General features: G+C 35.7%; 1 protein-coding gene across 1 annotated transcript; it reads right to left on the bottom strand.

Annotated features, from left to right (window-relative positions):
• Nucleotides 1–674: 674 nt before the first annotated feature.
• Nucleotides 675–11,218, bottom strand: ndl (serine protease nudel). Its single transcript, XM_028323031.1, is given in 22 exon segments — nt 675–1,016; nt 1,953–2,078; nt 2,472–2,703; nt 2,781–2,978; nt 3,101–3,266; nt 3,384–3,537; nt 3,652–3,876; nt 3,924–4,524; nt 4,617–4,730; nt 4,936–5,105; nt 5,215–6,262; nt 6,337–6,496; nt 6,692–6,807; nt 6,944–7,242; nt 7,527–7,837; nt 7,935–8,115; nt 8,358–8,485; nt 9,287–9,444; nt 9,832–10,082; nt 10,363–10,458; nt 10,577–10,658; nt 10,729–11,218. Coding segments are annotated over 22 exon segments (5,625 nt in total). The 3' UTR covers nt 675–697.
• Nucleotides 11,219–17,840: the final 6,622 nt, after the last annotated feature.

Raw genomic sequence — 17,840 nt, 5'->3', positions numbered from 1 at the left:
TGGCAAACTGAATTTCACGCGGTTGAAGCCGCGGGCAACAGCTAGTTCGCTATATTTTTGCAAATAAATGTCGTGATGTTAGCTCCATCTAACAACCTTTGCGGGAAGACTCTACATTGTTATCAACTGCTGTTACTTCGATAGTGAGTGTAGTGGAAGTTTATAAATGAAAAGAGTGCGTCAGGATCGTCTTCTTAGATGTTCGCTCGCGAACCGAACATTGCTCGTTCGTTCGCCGAACGCTCGCCGCTCCCTCCGGTCACGCCGCCCGCGGGCAATGTCCGAGAGTCAGACAACTGCTTTTATATGAAAGAAAAGTTTTTGTTCTGTCTCTTTTATAAACATAATACTTACCATTGATACCTGATACAAGCTCCATCTATTGGTGATCGTTGAAAATATCTGTAGGTGGAGTGGTTTGGCTGCTTAAAAGTATCTACCATGAAAAAGGTTTTCCATGAAAGTTCGCTAATACTGCGTGCCAACAGATGGCTTTAAGATCGCTGTTCTGTATCCTGTTACGAATTTTTTCTCGGAAAATTCAAGATTTTCAAACATTTTTAATTTTGGTTTTGTAAAAACTAAGCATTGAGGAGGAAAAATATACTCGTATATAGGTAGTAGTTATTTAAGAATCAATACAACAAGCATCTCAGTTAAATACAAAATATATTACCAATAAATAAAACAAATAAAACTACATGCATTCAATAAAAACTGGGTGACAATTATTCAATTGATCGTCGAATATAGCTCTAGCTAAAGGAGCGTGGCTGTTTCTAAGTTTCACTTGGGTTCTGTTATTGAGCAATACGTCGCTAAATGGATCCACCAGTACGTTGTTATAGGGGTGCGGTTTAAATTTATTAGATATCTCAAGTTCCTTCGCATGACCGCTAATGAAGCCCAATTCCCTGCAAATCGCTTCGAGCTCTGATTTCGAATGCTTCTTGTTAGGGTAGCATTTCGTATGCCACACGCCATGGGAGCGCACTATTACTTGTCCTTTTCCATACCTAGAACATGAGATATAATATTTAGTATGATTTTAAAAATCTATATATCTGATGTGTGGCTTTACTCAAGTTACAGAAGTGTATCAAGTAAGGGAAAATAATCAATTGTCCAAAATACCCTTTTTAGAGCCAAAACTTTTCATAAAAGCGATCATTCTCATAATGATCATAGTGATTAATAAAAAGTTTTCGTCGAATGGACGGCCCTCATTAATCAAGGATCTTCAAATAAACGCCAAAGATGTCACAAGAAACTTCTGAAGTCACGTTTCGCACGTTTTGCACCGTTTGAACTTCAGGCGTAGGCAAAATGGCGTCTAGTCCGATTGTACAGTCAGCGTCGAATAGTTCGTGACAACCAAATTGGCCAAAAAGTTGACAACACAACCTTATTTCAATTGTAGTAAATTATTGCGAACTTATCGACTACTTTGAGTGTCACGAACTATTTGATGCTGACTGTACCTAAAAACCTAACACCTAAGGCCCAGAATTGACGGTGAAACTCAACTGAAACGAAACTGCAACGAGACTGCAACTTCTAGTTACTTTTGAGTTGCATCTAAGTTTCATTCCATTGAGATACCACACATGACGTAACCAGTTTGAAACCGGTTTGAACTCAAAAGTAATTAGAAGTTGCAGTTTCGTTGCACTTGCTTTTCACTGTGTGTTCTGGGCCTTAGAGTTTAGAATTACTTTGATTACGAAATCATTGTATCCTTGTAACTTAAGACGTCCAGCACATCAATATATCGCAAAAAAGCGTTTCTTAATCAATTTAGAACTTACTACCTCTACATTAAAACTTTTAAAGTAATTCGGGAATATTTTCGCTTTATGCTAGAGTGATATGCTGGCAAACTTTATGAATAGGTACCGTAAAAAGTCATTGGCATCAGTAAGAATGGATTTGACTAAAGGAATTCCACCTACCCCGTGCCTTGTGGGGCATATAGACCAACGCAAGTACTTTCGTCCTCGCCATTGGGGCAATCGTTGATACCATCACATACAACGTCTGGGGCAACACAATGTTCCACATCAGCTGTTCTGCCGCATCTAGAAATGAAAGAAAATTATTTAAAACCAAATTAAGAATAAGGTAAATTTTTCCAAGATTTCATTTTCAGAATTTCATCAACAAAAACAATCGCATTTAACTTGATTTACATGTAATTCTTTGAAAAACCTGAACGTTTTGTACTTTCATTTATAACAGTTAATTACACAAACAGACTGTGATTTAATATGTCCTTCGTTTATTATTTGGGAAACCATTTTGTCCCTTTGTTTTACTTTAGAAAAGGATTTGTGGTTAAATTCATCTGTGGACTAATTGTTTTAGAATTCAATCTTGACTACGTTTTTCAGACTTTTTGCTTCATTTTTACAGTCATTTTTATCCATAGCGCAAAGTCGACAAAATATAAATTTATTTTGTAAGGTACTTACTGGTATGTGTGCTTAGCAAAGCACTTGCAGAACATAGGATCTTCATCACTCCTATCCTTGCAGTGGATGACCCCATCGCAGAGCCTGGAAGGCATGACTCTGGCCAAGTACTTGGCGCAAGAAAGCTGTTCTGGCTCGTCAGTGCCATCTCCACAATCATCTTTGCCGTCATTGAACTGCTCTTTGGATATGCAGACACCATTATGACACCTGAACTGACCCGTGGAGCATTCTACAAGAAAAGCGAAAGACGTAAGAGAAAATCCCTTTAAAATTTTAACAACATTTTCTTTGATAAGGTGCACTTACCACAATTTTTATCATAAGGATCTTTTTCGCAAAATAGATGCTTAGTTTTACAGGATTCTTCTGACTCATCTCCTCCATCTTCGCAGTCCCTGACGCCGTTACAGACGTGAAGCAAATCTATACATTTGCCGCGCCCACACCGTATACCATGGCATTTATCGGCCAAATCTTGTTTTTTTATGATTGCACCGTTTATACCTGAAAAATAAGTATAAGTTTACAATTCTGCGCGAATCTTTTATGGAAAGAGAATGTCATTAAATTGGTCGCCTAAGTCTTTGAATGGAAAACCATACCATCGTGTGAAACTTCTTACTTACCAGCATTTTGAATTTCTATTTTCAGGTCCTCAATACCAGTTCCAATTATCCGATCTTGGAGTCCACATTCTCCACGGATATCGACAAACGTTGCAGCTGGGTACCACCCTCGTTCACTGTGGCAACTGATGATACCAGCCCATTGTTGACTGGACACCATTCCTGGCTGTAACGCAAGTTTTAAGTTTTATCTTTTTATTTACAGACCTATATTAAGATTATATGTCAGATGCAGACATGGGACTTAGTTTCATGTTAAAATATTTAAAATTATTTCTCTTACCAGGCAGAGTGATTTAGATTTTGAACGTAACTTGAAACATTTGTTGTGGTGATGACAATTTTCTCTTGTCTCCTCGACAAAGACACTAATCGTTTTATTCTTGCCATCTTGTCCCACAGCTACACAGGTACTGTTTCGATTTTCAGGCATTACTCTAAAAACAAAAGAAACATAAATTCCAAAGCAAAAATATTTGTAAAAATATTCTACCTCAAACAGCGGCAAATTAGGGTGGGTTACTTTATCACGTAAGCAACACATCACTCACGTTGATTGGACAACCATAGGTTTAACCATTGTTGAATATTGGGCAGGTTCCTTTAGATGTAACAACGCAACGTTGCTGCGATACATATCCCTCTTTCCATCTACAGGCAAGATTTGTTCGTATGGTCCATGAGTAGCATTTAGGGTTCTGTGTGAACCGAGCACTACTGTTATATGATGGCGACTCATACTGAAAAGAAGGAATTAACAGATCAGATTTTTCTCTCTATATTTGAATATCAAGAAATGTTTCTCTAAAATCTTTCAACTTACGATGAATCCCACAGGCACGAATGGCTGACCAAAACCAGTTGAAGATCTACCAGAACACCTGTGCACTTATAGTTACCCTCGACATAAACTTTGGCTACCCACGGCCACATTTCGTTAGTGGTAGTTTCTACTGCTCGGCTGTACAATAGATTTGGAGAGAAATCGAAATCAGTGAACAAGCTGTGATCACAGTATACGTATAAAGACATGCATGTTTTCTTGATATTTGGGAGGCATTTCTCTTTCAGCAGTTGTGGTTCTTTGATGACAATGTGTCTAGCGTTATCTTCAGAACTACTTGCTTCTCTGTATGTGAAATGAACTGGAGCACTAAAACTAGTGTCTCTCCTTTTTCTGAATTCGTTTGATTTCAATATACTGTCGTCGATATTTAAGTGCTTTAATAAATATCTGTTTGCAGAGCTAAAGCCTAGGTAGTGACAAATATGAGCCGCAGCTTGTTCCTGTTGCTCTGTTGACAAGTTATCTTCACAAATGATTTGCCATTTATTTTTTTGTTTTTTCGTCAAATAACCTTCCAAACGAGTTTTAGGCCTTTCGTCTATATCATATTTTAATTCTTTTCCATTTGATAAAGCAACTGAAAAAATTATACATTGGATTATTATGTTACTGTGTATTACATAATTATTGTCATAATTCATACAAATAAAAATTGTATTGTATACGTACAGCAATCTACTTCATCTTCGCCTTGAGGACACTGTGGTTTACCGTCACACACGTGTTTCATCGGTAGACAAATTTGACTCTTTCTACAAAGGAAACGATCTTCTGGACAGCTGACTAAAAGTAATAGATAATTTTATTAGCTTAGTGAGAGATTTGAAATTATGAGCTGGATATGTTAATTCTTTGGAGTTTTTGGTAAAATCTTAATAACAAGTAAGTAAAATGCATAATACCTAATAAATAATTAAGTATTTACTACCTAATAAGAGTTTAAACGGTAGTATATCGCATGCAAATCATGATCGTAATTTATACTTACAGCAGTCTGCCTCATCCTGACCGTCTGCGCAGTCAAATATTCCATCACAGAGGAGAGTGTCATCAAAAGCATGCAAGTAATCTGCACATGTGCAACTTAATTCATCAGTGCCGTCTTCGCAATCCGCTTTGTGGTCGCATCGATGACTGTATGGAATTGTTTGATATATTCTGGAAAAAGACATCATGCATATTCAAATTTATACCAAGATAAATTAATTCACTGTTCACTTTTGTTTTAAACATTCATTCATTGAATGTTGTCTCTTAAGGAACTTACCGTCTGCATTCAAATTCTTTAGGTGTTAGATGTTTTTTTCTTATCTTTGCCGGTTGGAGTTCAGATAACACTAAATCTTCTATTTTATGAATAATATCAAGTTTATCATCAAAGGTACTAATCTTTTTGCTTGAAAAATCGTCAATTATTTTGGCTGACGGTGAAATTTCTTTTTTTTCTATAACATTGCTCTCACCAGTAATCTTTTCACTCTCGTCATCTACATTTTCTGAGTGAGGTAATAGTTCTACCAATAAAGATTTAGATTCTGATTCATCATCTTCGCGATTATTGATTTTGCGCTTTGATTGCTCTGAATCAAGGATTGATGTAGTTTCTAACATAGATGAAGTGGTTGACAGTACAGGCAAAGGAGTAGTTATCGGCATCGTTGACGTAGTTTGTTCAGTAATCGGACTGTTTGTTTTGACACTCATACTTGACATTATAGTGGAAGATTCTGATGGCGGGGTGGTAGCCCAGTCTTCTTGAATATCAGATGCTCTTGATTGCATATTGACTGCTTCATCATCATTAATATTTTCCTTTTCTAGTAATGAAGATCTTGATTCTAATGGATGAGAGTTCTGAGAACTTACAGCGATAAAATCACTTTCTCTGCCAAATGACGGTGGATCAATATCTTGTTCTGAGTTATCTCGCATGTGTTCAGAGCTATTTGGTATTGATATTTCAATCGTAGAAGCGTGTAACATGTCATCATTTAGCTGTTTTTTGGCTGTTTCTTCATTTCCTAACCATTGTTCTTTATCACTTGATTCCGAAGATTGGAAGTTTTTAACCGAATCGTTATTATTTGATTCGCGAGCAGTAGAAGGATTAGCGTTAGTATTGTCTGATGAAGTTCGAGCTAAAAATATGTTGTCAAATGAACGCATAGAGTTGCAGTTCATTTCATCTTCTCCGTCCAGACAGTCTACAGTTTTGTCACACACTCTTTTGTCCGGTAGGCATTTAGATAGTCCCGAGGTACATTTAAATCCTGGGCACTTTTGCTGTGGCTGAATTGTTGGTAATATTTTTGAACCTGCAAGAATTTAAAAGTAAAGTAATTCAACCTCTTTACTGGAATCAAAATTAATTATGGCTTAAAGTCCGTACCGATGTGATATCTGATCCATTTTACAAAGAGACTAACTCTCGTGTAAACTCCGGGTTCACCTTTGCGGGCGCACCCGTCTCCGTGACTTACGATACCAGCCACATACCATTGTTGAGAATTCAAAGGGCTTCTGCAGACAAGTGGGCCCCCGCTGTCACCCTGTGAACATTAACATATCTCAGAATTAAATAATGGACTGCTCTAGGTATTTAATCCATTGAATAAGATATTAAGAGAGTATAATTTATAGATTTACGAGTCATTGAACATATTTTGTTTATGAACAATAACAGAACAATAATAGTTTATTATTCAAGCATAAATCATAGAAATGTACAAGAAGGAATGTTTTACCTGGCAAGCATCTTTTCCACCTTCAACGGGGCCAGCACATATTTCTTTACCATCTCGATCTTCTGAATGTTTGCATTTTGCCCAAATAGGCAGCTCAACTTCTCGCATATGATCCGCTGTCGAAAAGAAAATACAACATCAATACCTAAGTACTAATTATTTCTCAATATTAACATATAGGTAGTTTACAATATTGACGTTAACTGTAATAAGCGATGATTTTAGATGGTAGCAGACAAAAATCTAACTTACGATCTGGACCATGCTCTACAGTGGCTCCCCATCCAACAGCTGTGCAGACAGTACCAGGGGCGGGACCCCATCGCCACTCAGGTCCAGCAGTGTTGGGGCCAGGCAAACAAATTGGCCGGACCCATCTGCTAAACTGAATTGACGACTTCACTCTTAGAAGAGATAGATCATTCTTCATGTCCGCTTGATCATAATTCTGGTTCACTATAACATGAGTAATGCGGTGATTCTGCTCTTGTGGTGAGAATGAGAATCGACGCAGCATGCCAACTTGCACTTCATAATAATGACTCCAAAACCTAAAAATAATCAAATTTTTATCATATTATTATCATACGTTAGAAGAAACCAGAAATATTCAAGTGAATCATACTTAGCATTTTAAAAACAAACACGGGGCCTCACATGCCTGAAGAATCTGACCTTTCTCAACTTTGCAGCGGTTTTATTAAAATGTATATAGGTAGAATGTGTGCATTTTTGCATACATGAATAAAATGAGCTGAATTCTATTATATTAAAACCAAGCTGATCTGAGCAAAAGTGAGGGCTTACACGGTTTATTGTCTTATTCGTTACTTACTCGTGTACGCAATGAGCAGCTGACAGTACCCAATGCTGAGTAACGATGACCCCACCACAATGGAACATGCCATTTCTATACAGCGCTGCCATCCAGGGCCAAGCAGCTGGCTTACTAGGTCTTCCACCCACAACCCTAGCCTGTGCCCTTTTCGTTTTACTCGTCACTTTCTTGCTTTCTTTTTGTTCGGTAATTAATGCATTATTTCTAATATTCCTCTTTAGTGGATCATAAAAAGACATCGGGTATGGACGGCCATTCAAAAGAAAGCGCTTGTTTCTTCCGAAAAGATGGTTCTCGATCGCAGAATTCTGTAAGAGGATTAAATAAAATTGTAAAGTTACTTTGTCAAAGACCCGAAGTCTTATATTGGCTTGAGAGCGTCATCTAATAAAATAGCCAAAGTACCTCTTTCATTAATTGCGAAGTCGATGAAATTCTTGTACCACAAAGTAATTCAGGACACGTGACGTATATTGCTGAAGAGTTAAAGCAGGTGTTACTAGTGTGGATCATTCCTTCTGGCCCCGTGTTCAAGTACCCGAGCCTCAATAATGGATCGACTGGCAGCACTTGAATGTATGGCGGCCTAATAAAAAAAAATAGAATATTAAATATAAATAAATCATCAAAATATTCAGCACTTATTTACATACTGCTTATTTATTATTCAACTGTAAACCACATCTGGGTTTGTGTTGATTTAGAAATTTAAATAAGTTTGCTTAATTATTTAGTATAGCGAAGTTCAAAAATTACGCAGCTCCTATTTTAAATTTCCGTTTTATTCATCGACGAAAAACTTAAGCGGAAATTTTTAGTCAGGCAAACCTTATTATGAGTCCGGTTTCTCTTCGGCAGGCGTCGTGCGCCCACATGTAAGGATTTTTACACACAGCATACCACTCCCCTTTGAAGTTCCGTTGCAAAAATCCTTCAGTGTTTGAAGTGGCGAACAACTGAAAAATATAAGTATTACACTGAAAATTACGGTCTTTATAAGTTTAAAGGCCAGATTTTAAACAATAGGTTACAAAATATTATCAAAAATTGAGATTAGTGACTAAAACTGTTAAAAAAATATGCGCATTTATCACTAGACTACTATCGAATCGACACTTGAATTAACTTTCTTTTTGCATCTCAAATAGTATCTTTATTTTGGGAGTCCAAAACGATTTCTATTTGTATCAATAACATAAACGAATATTGCTTACTACAAATATATTTTGCAAACCATTTTTATTTTATGACGATAAAACTTCGTGCATTCAACGATGAGTAAGAAAGCGAAAAAGTTTTTATTCGCCAAACTCTCGACATGAATTGGCTTTTAAACGATCGTCAACGAAGATTTTACTTAATTTTTTTCCCCAATGAAGGTGACCAATGATGTACATACTTATAGATACCTTTTCTTCTAATTAAAAGCTTAGAATGTACTTAATGAAACACTTTGTGACGTGAAAACGAATTATGGAAATGTGAAAATCTATGCCACTTTTTCTTGACGTGTTTCGTATTCTGCCCTTTTGATATTCTCACGCCATTCCAAGCGATCAAGAGTAATTCGCTATGTTATTTTACATAAGTTCCTATGGGAAATAATGTTTACTTACATCATATATGCCCGTTAAAATTTCTTCTGAGATTTTATTTTGGTGTGTAAAATGAAATATTATATTACGTTACCTATGGGTATGTGTTACCTCAGCATGTTAGGGTAGCGTTGTACAAACAGAATATTTGGTAACACTTACGGGATTATTGTGAAGGCTCGGCGAAAGCATGTTACAATCGATCTCGTCTCTATTGTTCGGACAGTCCATTATGTTATTACACCTTTGTTCTTTTGAGAAACAGCTGCTCTTCGAGTTGATATCCAAGTCCTCACAGCTGAATGCGTTTTCACTACAACCTGTGGAAATCAATAGTATTACTTGACAATAATACTTTGAAGCTTTTATCGTAGCTTTCTAATTAAGGGATGAAGTTGACCGTTTTCCACCCACGCGAAATTAATTTACTTATTGGAATGTACAGACTAGAGACTAGACTGGAGGCTCGTGAAGCTAAATAGTGTTTTTCTTATCTCGTTGTATTACCTACAGACATTTTTGCTACAAATATGTATAGTGTGATGCATGTAGTGTCATGTAGATGGTATAATATGAGTTTAAACGGTGAATTTTTGTCGTAAGATTCAGTTTTTTTTACTGATACATTTTTTAATTTGTTATCTAAATATTTTTTTTAAATTCCTTCACAAAATGTCAAACAACAGAACTGAAGGAAAAATACGAACCGTAGCATCCCATCTCATCTTCACCAAAAGGGCAATCGAAGTATCCATCGCACAGTCTAGATTTGTCCACCCTGGACTTGCAGCTGCACTTAGCTTCGTCACTGACGTCAGAGCAGTCTACATGACCATTGCACCACTGACTTTCAGGAATGCAACCTTCTCCGTTGAAGCAGGATATTGTTCCTTCAGGACATTGAGCCTCACGAGGTGCAGTAGAATTTTTCTCTTGCAATCTCTTTTGTTCATCAAGGCTAAAAAAAGTAAAATTTGGATTTATTGATTTAGACTACTGTATACCTTACTTCCTTACTATTATGTTCAATAAAAGTCATTTTAATTACTAGCATTCTGCTCATATCACTTTCCAGAGTAAAAATCTCTTCTTTTACTCGTGCAAGAGGAACGTTTTAATCCCTAAAATTAAGCATTGAAAAATAAATGTTAAATGAAACAATTTGTCAGTTTATCGGTGGTATAAAAATAATATTATTTGGAAATCGAAGACTAGTTAATTATAAAATATCCACTCACTATGCATATTGCTTCAAAAATTCTGCAAATATTGCTTCATCTTGTGGATGTATTTGTCGAATTGGCTGATCTTCGTGGTCTTCACTTTCTCGATACCTGTAAATAGTTTAAAGTTGAATAAATCTTGTACGAAATAAATATGTTTAGTTTCTAAAAACTGTTACATATTTTTGTGAACCAAACTTAATGACAATTGATTTTAATGAATACGCACTGATTGGATATTCCATGATATGTTGGATATTGAGTATATCCTGTGTTTGGAGCATATTCTGGTACGTGACTTTCATATCCACCTGAAAAGATTTCCGAGTTAAAATTTATTCTCATTTACTTCCTTTAAAAAGTTATTTTCAAAACTATTACCTAATGGATGTCCTTTCTTCAAAAGGCGAGCCAATAAGCATGACGGGTCAAGCAATTGTGGCTGATGGGAGTAGGGCAAGGAGTAAGAAGGAACATGTTGATATGGTTCCGCACCGTATCCAATTGCATCCCGATTTGAAAGTCCGGTCAATTCATCAGTGAGCGGCAGGGGAAACACTTCGCGCTTTGTCATATCTATTGGAATGTTGTTTGCTCTAAAACTTTGCTTGGCTTGTCCTTTATTTTCAGGTACCACTACAGGATGCATTTTTGATCCTTGTTCTGCTCTGTCTGAAGCTTTATTACCCTCAGTAATGGCCTTTAATTTTCCAACAAGATCTTTACAGATTTCATTTTTGTTTTCTGTATTACAGAGTGTCTTGTGGTTCATAATGATATCTCTAGCTTTTTTATATTCTTCATCACTTAATTTATCCAAAAGTCTATCAGTGTCATCGATATCTTCAACATTTCTCTTCTTTCTTTTCATTACAAAGCCAGTGTCATTTTTTAGGCGGAAAGATATTTCTAGATTATTCTTTTGTAATGTTAGATTGGAATTTTTAGAGACGCTTGTGACGAAAAATATTTCAGTTGTGCGAAATCCTTCTGAAAACAATATTTTTATGCATTATGATACATATGTCGCAGGCAAATTGTATGATTCCGCATTTTACAAACGGCGTCGTCAGTTTACAAACGCTCGCTGTTCTATGAAATGCCGAAGGCAAATTGGCGACTCGTTCAATTGATAAAATTTCGACTATGATTGTTGCAATAGGGTGACCATCATAAAACACATGTTGGACAAATCAGACTTAATTTCAGAAATCAGGTAGGTATCTATTCAGGTAAGACAAACCTAAAATACTAGCTACTCCTAAAGTAAGTAAAATATTTTCTTAATAAAAACAACACTAAACTAATTTAAACTACTGACGTACGTACCTACCTATAGGTAGGTACATAAAACTATGACATAAAATAAGTTTCGATAGTCAGTCCTTTAATTCTTACATTTTAGTTATACCTAGAAGAAGTCTAGAAGACAACACAATATTTTTTTAAACCAATAATATTCCGCAGCAGTCCACCACCAGTCCGAGCACCAGATTCCATTGTCACCTTAGCGTTTTTTACGTGCCGGATAACCTCAAAATCTATTTCATTTTTCCATAGCTATTTCACTGCTCCTATTTATGAATCGTAAAATATTTTTAATTCACTAAGTATAATCAATGTCTTTTTATGTGAAAAGTTCTTTGAATACGTAGAATTTTCACTGTTTTCTGTATCAGAACACCACGACTCGACGCCATTTTTCTTGTTTTGATTAGCAGCGCCTCGCGTGGTAAGAAAAAGAACTAAATACTTCAATTTGCCGCGGCATTTTATAAACAGCAATTGAATTGGCTATCAAATGTTTTGGCATATTATAAAGTGCCCAGGCAATTTACATTTTGCCTTCGGCATTTCATAGAGCAGCGAGCGTTTGTGAACTGACGACGCCGTTTGTAAAATGCGGAATCATACAATTTGCCTGCGACACATACATTAGTTACACAATACAACAGAAAACCTATATTTTATTGACTAGTTTGTTTAATAAAAACGGCAACAAAATATGAACTTAGGTATAATAAGTATACAATAACTTACCTATATTCTCTAGAAGTCTTGCTAAAACGATAAAAGCTCCGGCAAATATAACGAAAAGCAAAATGAAAATACATGTTTTCCTTACTACGTTGTAGATAAATATGTCTTTCCTTCTTCTGTTGCTATCTAAAAGCAAAAAAGACAAAGTATGTACAAATTTATTTATTTATTCCGATTTCCATCAAGAACATTAGATTTGCCTAGATTCAGAAACACGTAGAAATGGTTAAATAAATAGCCCACGTCTATTTTAATTTTTCCCGGTGACAATTTTTTCAAATTAACGGTATCAGGCACTTGAGATGTAATAAAATATCGTTCGAGAGCTATAAATCTGATCTCAGATCCCTTTGCATAAATATCCAAGATGATGAATATTCGTCTCTGAATTCAAAAGGTATTTCAGGTGTGTCTTACGTACTCTACACACCAAGCTTGGCTTGGTGTAGACGGCTTTATTTCAAAACATTAATGTCGACGACTTATACTTTCTATGATTTCTGACAACATGTCAAAATGTAAGTCTAGAAATTAGCACGTCACTACCTTGTTTAATATACCACGCAATCTTGTATACCCATTCTTATAAGATACACCATACAAGAATGCATGGTAAATTCAGTGAACTGCTCCTGAATCGAATGTACCTACTACTACTATTTCTATTTATTTATATTAACCGGCAGACAGTGGTGACTGAGTTTGTTGCGGCGCTTCTTCTCAGCACTTGCCAAATGTTGGTCTCGAAGCGCTGGTAGGGTAAAAAGATTATGAGACATGTAGAGGCTCCTTAAGAGCAAAATGACGATTTGTAAGAACTATTTATTAGTCCAAACAAATAAAGAAATTTGACTTGACTTGACTTGACTTGTCGACGACTCATGTCGGCGGGTTTCGGCGGGTTTCGTGCGTAGACTGCATTAGTGTATTCAATTTTACCTCTACATTCAGCCAGTGCCATTGGCGGGAGCCCCAGTTGATTCAATTCCTTATCCATTTTTGTATCGCCGTTCATTTTCTGTGAAAAATGTGATATTTTTAATTCGTTTCTACATTTTTCTGACTATAATCTATTCACAAACTAAACAGAAACCGTAATACCTACTCTTGAAAAGTGACCTAAGTATTGTAATAAAATGACCACACCCTATGGCAAGCGGGATTTAAACCAGTGGCGTTGTAGTCCATACGTAGTTCATATCAAATCAAATCAAGCCAAATCTCGTTATATTCAAAATATAGGCATTGCAGTACAATAAAAAATAATGATTCAACTCTGTTGTTTCAAAAATAAAATATTCCGCTGGACAAAGTTTTCTGATGTTAATATCGGTCTCAGCTCGTGCGGAAAACTCAAGAAAACATCTTGGAAAAGAAATGGCTAAATGATATTTTTATATTAACGTCACAGCGTCTTCATAATTTCACTGCCATTTGCTAGACAGGTCGGAATGATCATATGGACAAATGGGCTCGGCCCAATAAAAGGGATGGACACTTAAGTTATTATAAGCATTCGTTATATTATTGGTATACTCTATTTTATCTCTGTCATGTTTATTTGACGTGAAGCATGAAGTAAAATTAGCAAATACTTTGTTCTTGACAGCATGATTAAATCCGAATTGGTTTGAAATTTAACACTTATTAAAATGCTCAACTCTGGAAGTCAAATTGTTACCTATATTTCTGAATGTTTATATATTAAATTTCTAATACTTACATTAATTTAATGATATCGACGAAATGCACTTAGATATTCCGAACTCTACATAGCGTTAAAACTGTAATGTATAAGAATCCACTGACACCGAGGCACTGAGCAGCTTGATCCAGATTTGCTGAACACTCGAGTGTCGGGTGTCGGTGCTAAGTCAGTACTTTTCATATTAGGGGAAGTTTATAATATTATACAAGTAACTGTGAAAGTTTGTGAAGATTTATGAATAAGTTTGTCACTCTTTCACGCAAAAACTACTGAACGGATTTTGATGAAACTTTACAGTATTATTGTTTTTTTTATGTGATAGGAGGCAAACGAGTTTAGACATTAAAATAACACACAGACTGTAGTTTATAACGACTTCTGACACACTTGTAAGATATTGAATAGGTTTAATAATTAAAATTTTTCTATATTGCACACCTGTTAAAACATTTTACTATAAGGAATATGGAATTCACAAACTTTTCCACGCGAATCACAGCTCCACCTCAACAATATTGTATAAATACTTATATCTTCCCTTGTTTAAGTAGGAACCTACCTGTCTTAAGCTCATGCTATCGAATATCGGATATCAGATTTAAATATACATGTCCTATTTCCACTCTAGTCAGTTCCTATATTTGTCAGGGAAATCAGGAACAAGTTGATGTGGATAATCAACCTGAAAACATTTAGTAATCATCGATCTGAAAATAATAGGTACTCGTTTAATACAATAAAGATAAATGTAGGTAGTACCTACCATAGAATAATTAATAGTGTAGTACGCGCGATAAATTCCCAGTCGCAATTTTTTCCTAATCTAGAAAAAACACGTAAAACGCTTATACATGTATTTCAACCAGAAATAGAAGCTGGATTCCCAATGATTAAACTGCGGAGGCGAATTATATTCAAGCGGTATCACATAAATACACATTAAATTCAAACTAATGTAGTAAAATATTTGTTGATGTCTTATTAGAATAATTTTATCATCTTTGTAAACTGACCTTTAGCTTAATCATCGAAAATGTTCAGTACGTCGATGACCTGATATTTGTGTCGAAATGTCGATGCATTGTTTCGACTGGCGAATTTCTATTGTACCTAAAACGTTGCGTAATCGGTTAAAAACCGAATAGCTTTGCCCGCGACTTCGTACGCGTGAATATCGTTTTAATATTTTTTTCCCGTTTTCTCAAATTTTTCTTTGATGCTTTGCTGGTATTGCTTGTAGCTTGATGGGTCTACACAAAAATGTTTTTTCTAATCGGATCAGTAGTTCCCGAGATTAGCGCGTTTAACTAAACAAAAAAACAAACTCTTCAGCTTTATAATATTAGTAGTGAGACCCGATCATTGATTCGATTTTTTTTATTAGTTTAGAAAGAAGAGATTATTGGTAATACAAAGCCTTTAACAACTTCAAAATGTACTGGATTATCATCATAATGTTATTGGATTACTATAGAGTCGTGGGCGTTATTTGGGTAAATGACGTTATCCATTGTTTATTATAGTCATACGAGTAATACCTAAACCCGGATTAAATACCGAACCATCAGCCACTTTCAATGGTTAGTGCTGTCGTGACATATTAACAATACAAGTAATAAAACAGCAATTTTAGTATCAGTTAGATAGAGGTCTGAAAAACATTTGAAAGTAAAATTCAGAATAGAGTACCTACCTAGAGATTTCTCACATTTCAATAAATAAATCAATGGTTTACCGTATGAAATTTCTTTGGCAATAAACACAATTTCTTTGGCAATCGATTGAATGCCATCACCTCCTTAGTACCTAGCTTTCTCTTTTTCTTCTGCTATAGATAGGTACTTCATAAAAATTTACATAATCTACGTCACGTAGGTTACGCGTCCCTTACTGCTACCTAATCGGATTCTATGACAGTGTGATACATGAAATAAATCTAAAGCACACTATTTCATACATGAAAATAACATAAGAAAAACGTATTCCATTAGTATGTACATTTATTTATAAATGTTAGCTCTGAATTAACTATAAAAGTTTGTTGTAAACCACTAGCAAATTACACGGTGAGTCCAGCGCGTGACGTAATAACAGGCACACATTGAAGGTGCGGTTGCATAGAACAAATCAATTAGCGCTCCAAGGAGCTCGTATTCCATTAGTTAATTGCTTTTGATCCTGGCCATCTCGTTGTTTGCGATGCGGTGAGACGCTGCTTTGGACCGGCGCTTGTCTATTATTAATATTCTAAATTCAAATAATAATGCTGCCTTTTCTTTCAAAAGCATCCAGTGATTTTGTTCTCTATTCAAATAGTTTGGTCGCGTTCCATTAAATCGCTAAATTAGGTTCATACACAATAATTTGTGCATTTTCAAAACTATGTAGGTGGGAGGTGGGTGTGTTGCGCTAATTTTGGAATTAGCTTACGCTTTGATGTCAAAGGGATTTGAAACTTTCGGAACTCCTCATTAATACCTGACTGATCCGAAGAGGTACATACGTTAAATCTTGACATTAACATCATTAACATTATCCATGCGCGCAAAGTTTAGATTCAAATGTTGTTAAGTTTCCCATTAATATCAATGATAAACATTGCAATTCTAGCTATAGTAGGTAATTTATTTACACCCATTTTCCATTATTCCTTTAATCTATATTCTATATACTTATAATAAATCTGTAGAGAGGTCAATTCTGTACATGAAATATATTTGCAAAATAACTATCAGGGGGTGATTAGTGATCGATACTGATGCCAAAAATGCAATCAGTAAAATTTTTGTCTGTCTGTCTGTCTGTCTGTCTGTCTGTCTGTCTGTCTGTCTGTATGTTCCTTATAGAAACAAAAACTACTCGACGGATTTTAACGAAACTTGGTACAATTATTCTTCATACTCCTGGGCAGGTTATAGGATACTTAGGAATTCTCACGGGACCGGGAATTAGCGGGAAAATATGTTTGTATGAAAAATCTAAACTGCTTAAGTTAGACGCTTGAAATTTGGCATGCAGGTACCTTAGTAAACTTAAAGCTTAGTTACAACAGGATATTGCAAAATTCCCACGGGAACGGGAGTTAGCGGGAAAAAACATTTGTATGAAAAAATCTAAACCGCGTAAGATAGACGCTTGAAATTTGGTATGCAGGTACCTTAGTAAACTTGAAGCTTAGTTACAACAGGATATTGCAAAATTCCCACGGGAACGGGAGTTAGCGGGAAAAAACATTTGTATGAAAAAATCTTAACCGTGTAAGATAGATGAAGGGGGTAAAACGGGATCCACGCGTACGAAGTCGCGGGCGGCCGCTAGTAATAAATAGTTTTCTCGAACACACTTAACACTAATGCCACTGTTATTTCTAAGTAAGTTCTCAAAAATAAACCGGTTAAATGGAAGTTATTCAGACTCGAAAAATGAAGATCAAAGGATTTTCTATCAAAGGGTCTAATTCTAGATCTAAAATCATTACGAGGGACGTGTGAAGATAATTTGCATCACAAAGGGCTCGTATTAGCCAGTCAGTTTGAACTGACCAGGCTGTAAAACCTTTCCTAGCGATGAATGGTACAATTTTGTTTGGATTTAAGCAAAAGGGTCCGCACCCTCACTGTATTTGTTAATAGTTGTTATTTGAGAATATGATAATACAGATTTTCATTTCAAATGTTAACACTGCATCTAAAATTAGTTAACGAGTTCGATGAAGATTTTGAAACAGGAAGAGATAGGTATTAGG

This window comes from Ostrinia furnacalis, unplaced genomic scaffold (genome assembly GCF_004193835.3).
Source record: "Ostrinia furnacalis isolate ACB-3 unplaced genomic scaffold, ASM419383v2 OfSCF0587, whole genome shotgun sequence".
NCBI classification, from domain to species: domain Eukaryota; kingdom Metazoa; phylum Arthropoda; class Insecta; order Lepidoptera; family Crambidae; genus Ostrinia; species Ostrinia furnacalis.
This window is presented reverse-complemented; position numbering and strand designations above follow the sequence as displayed.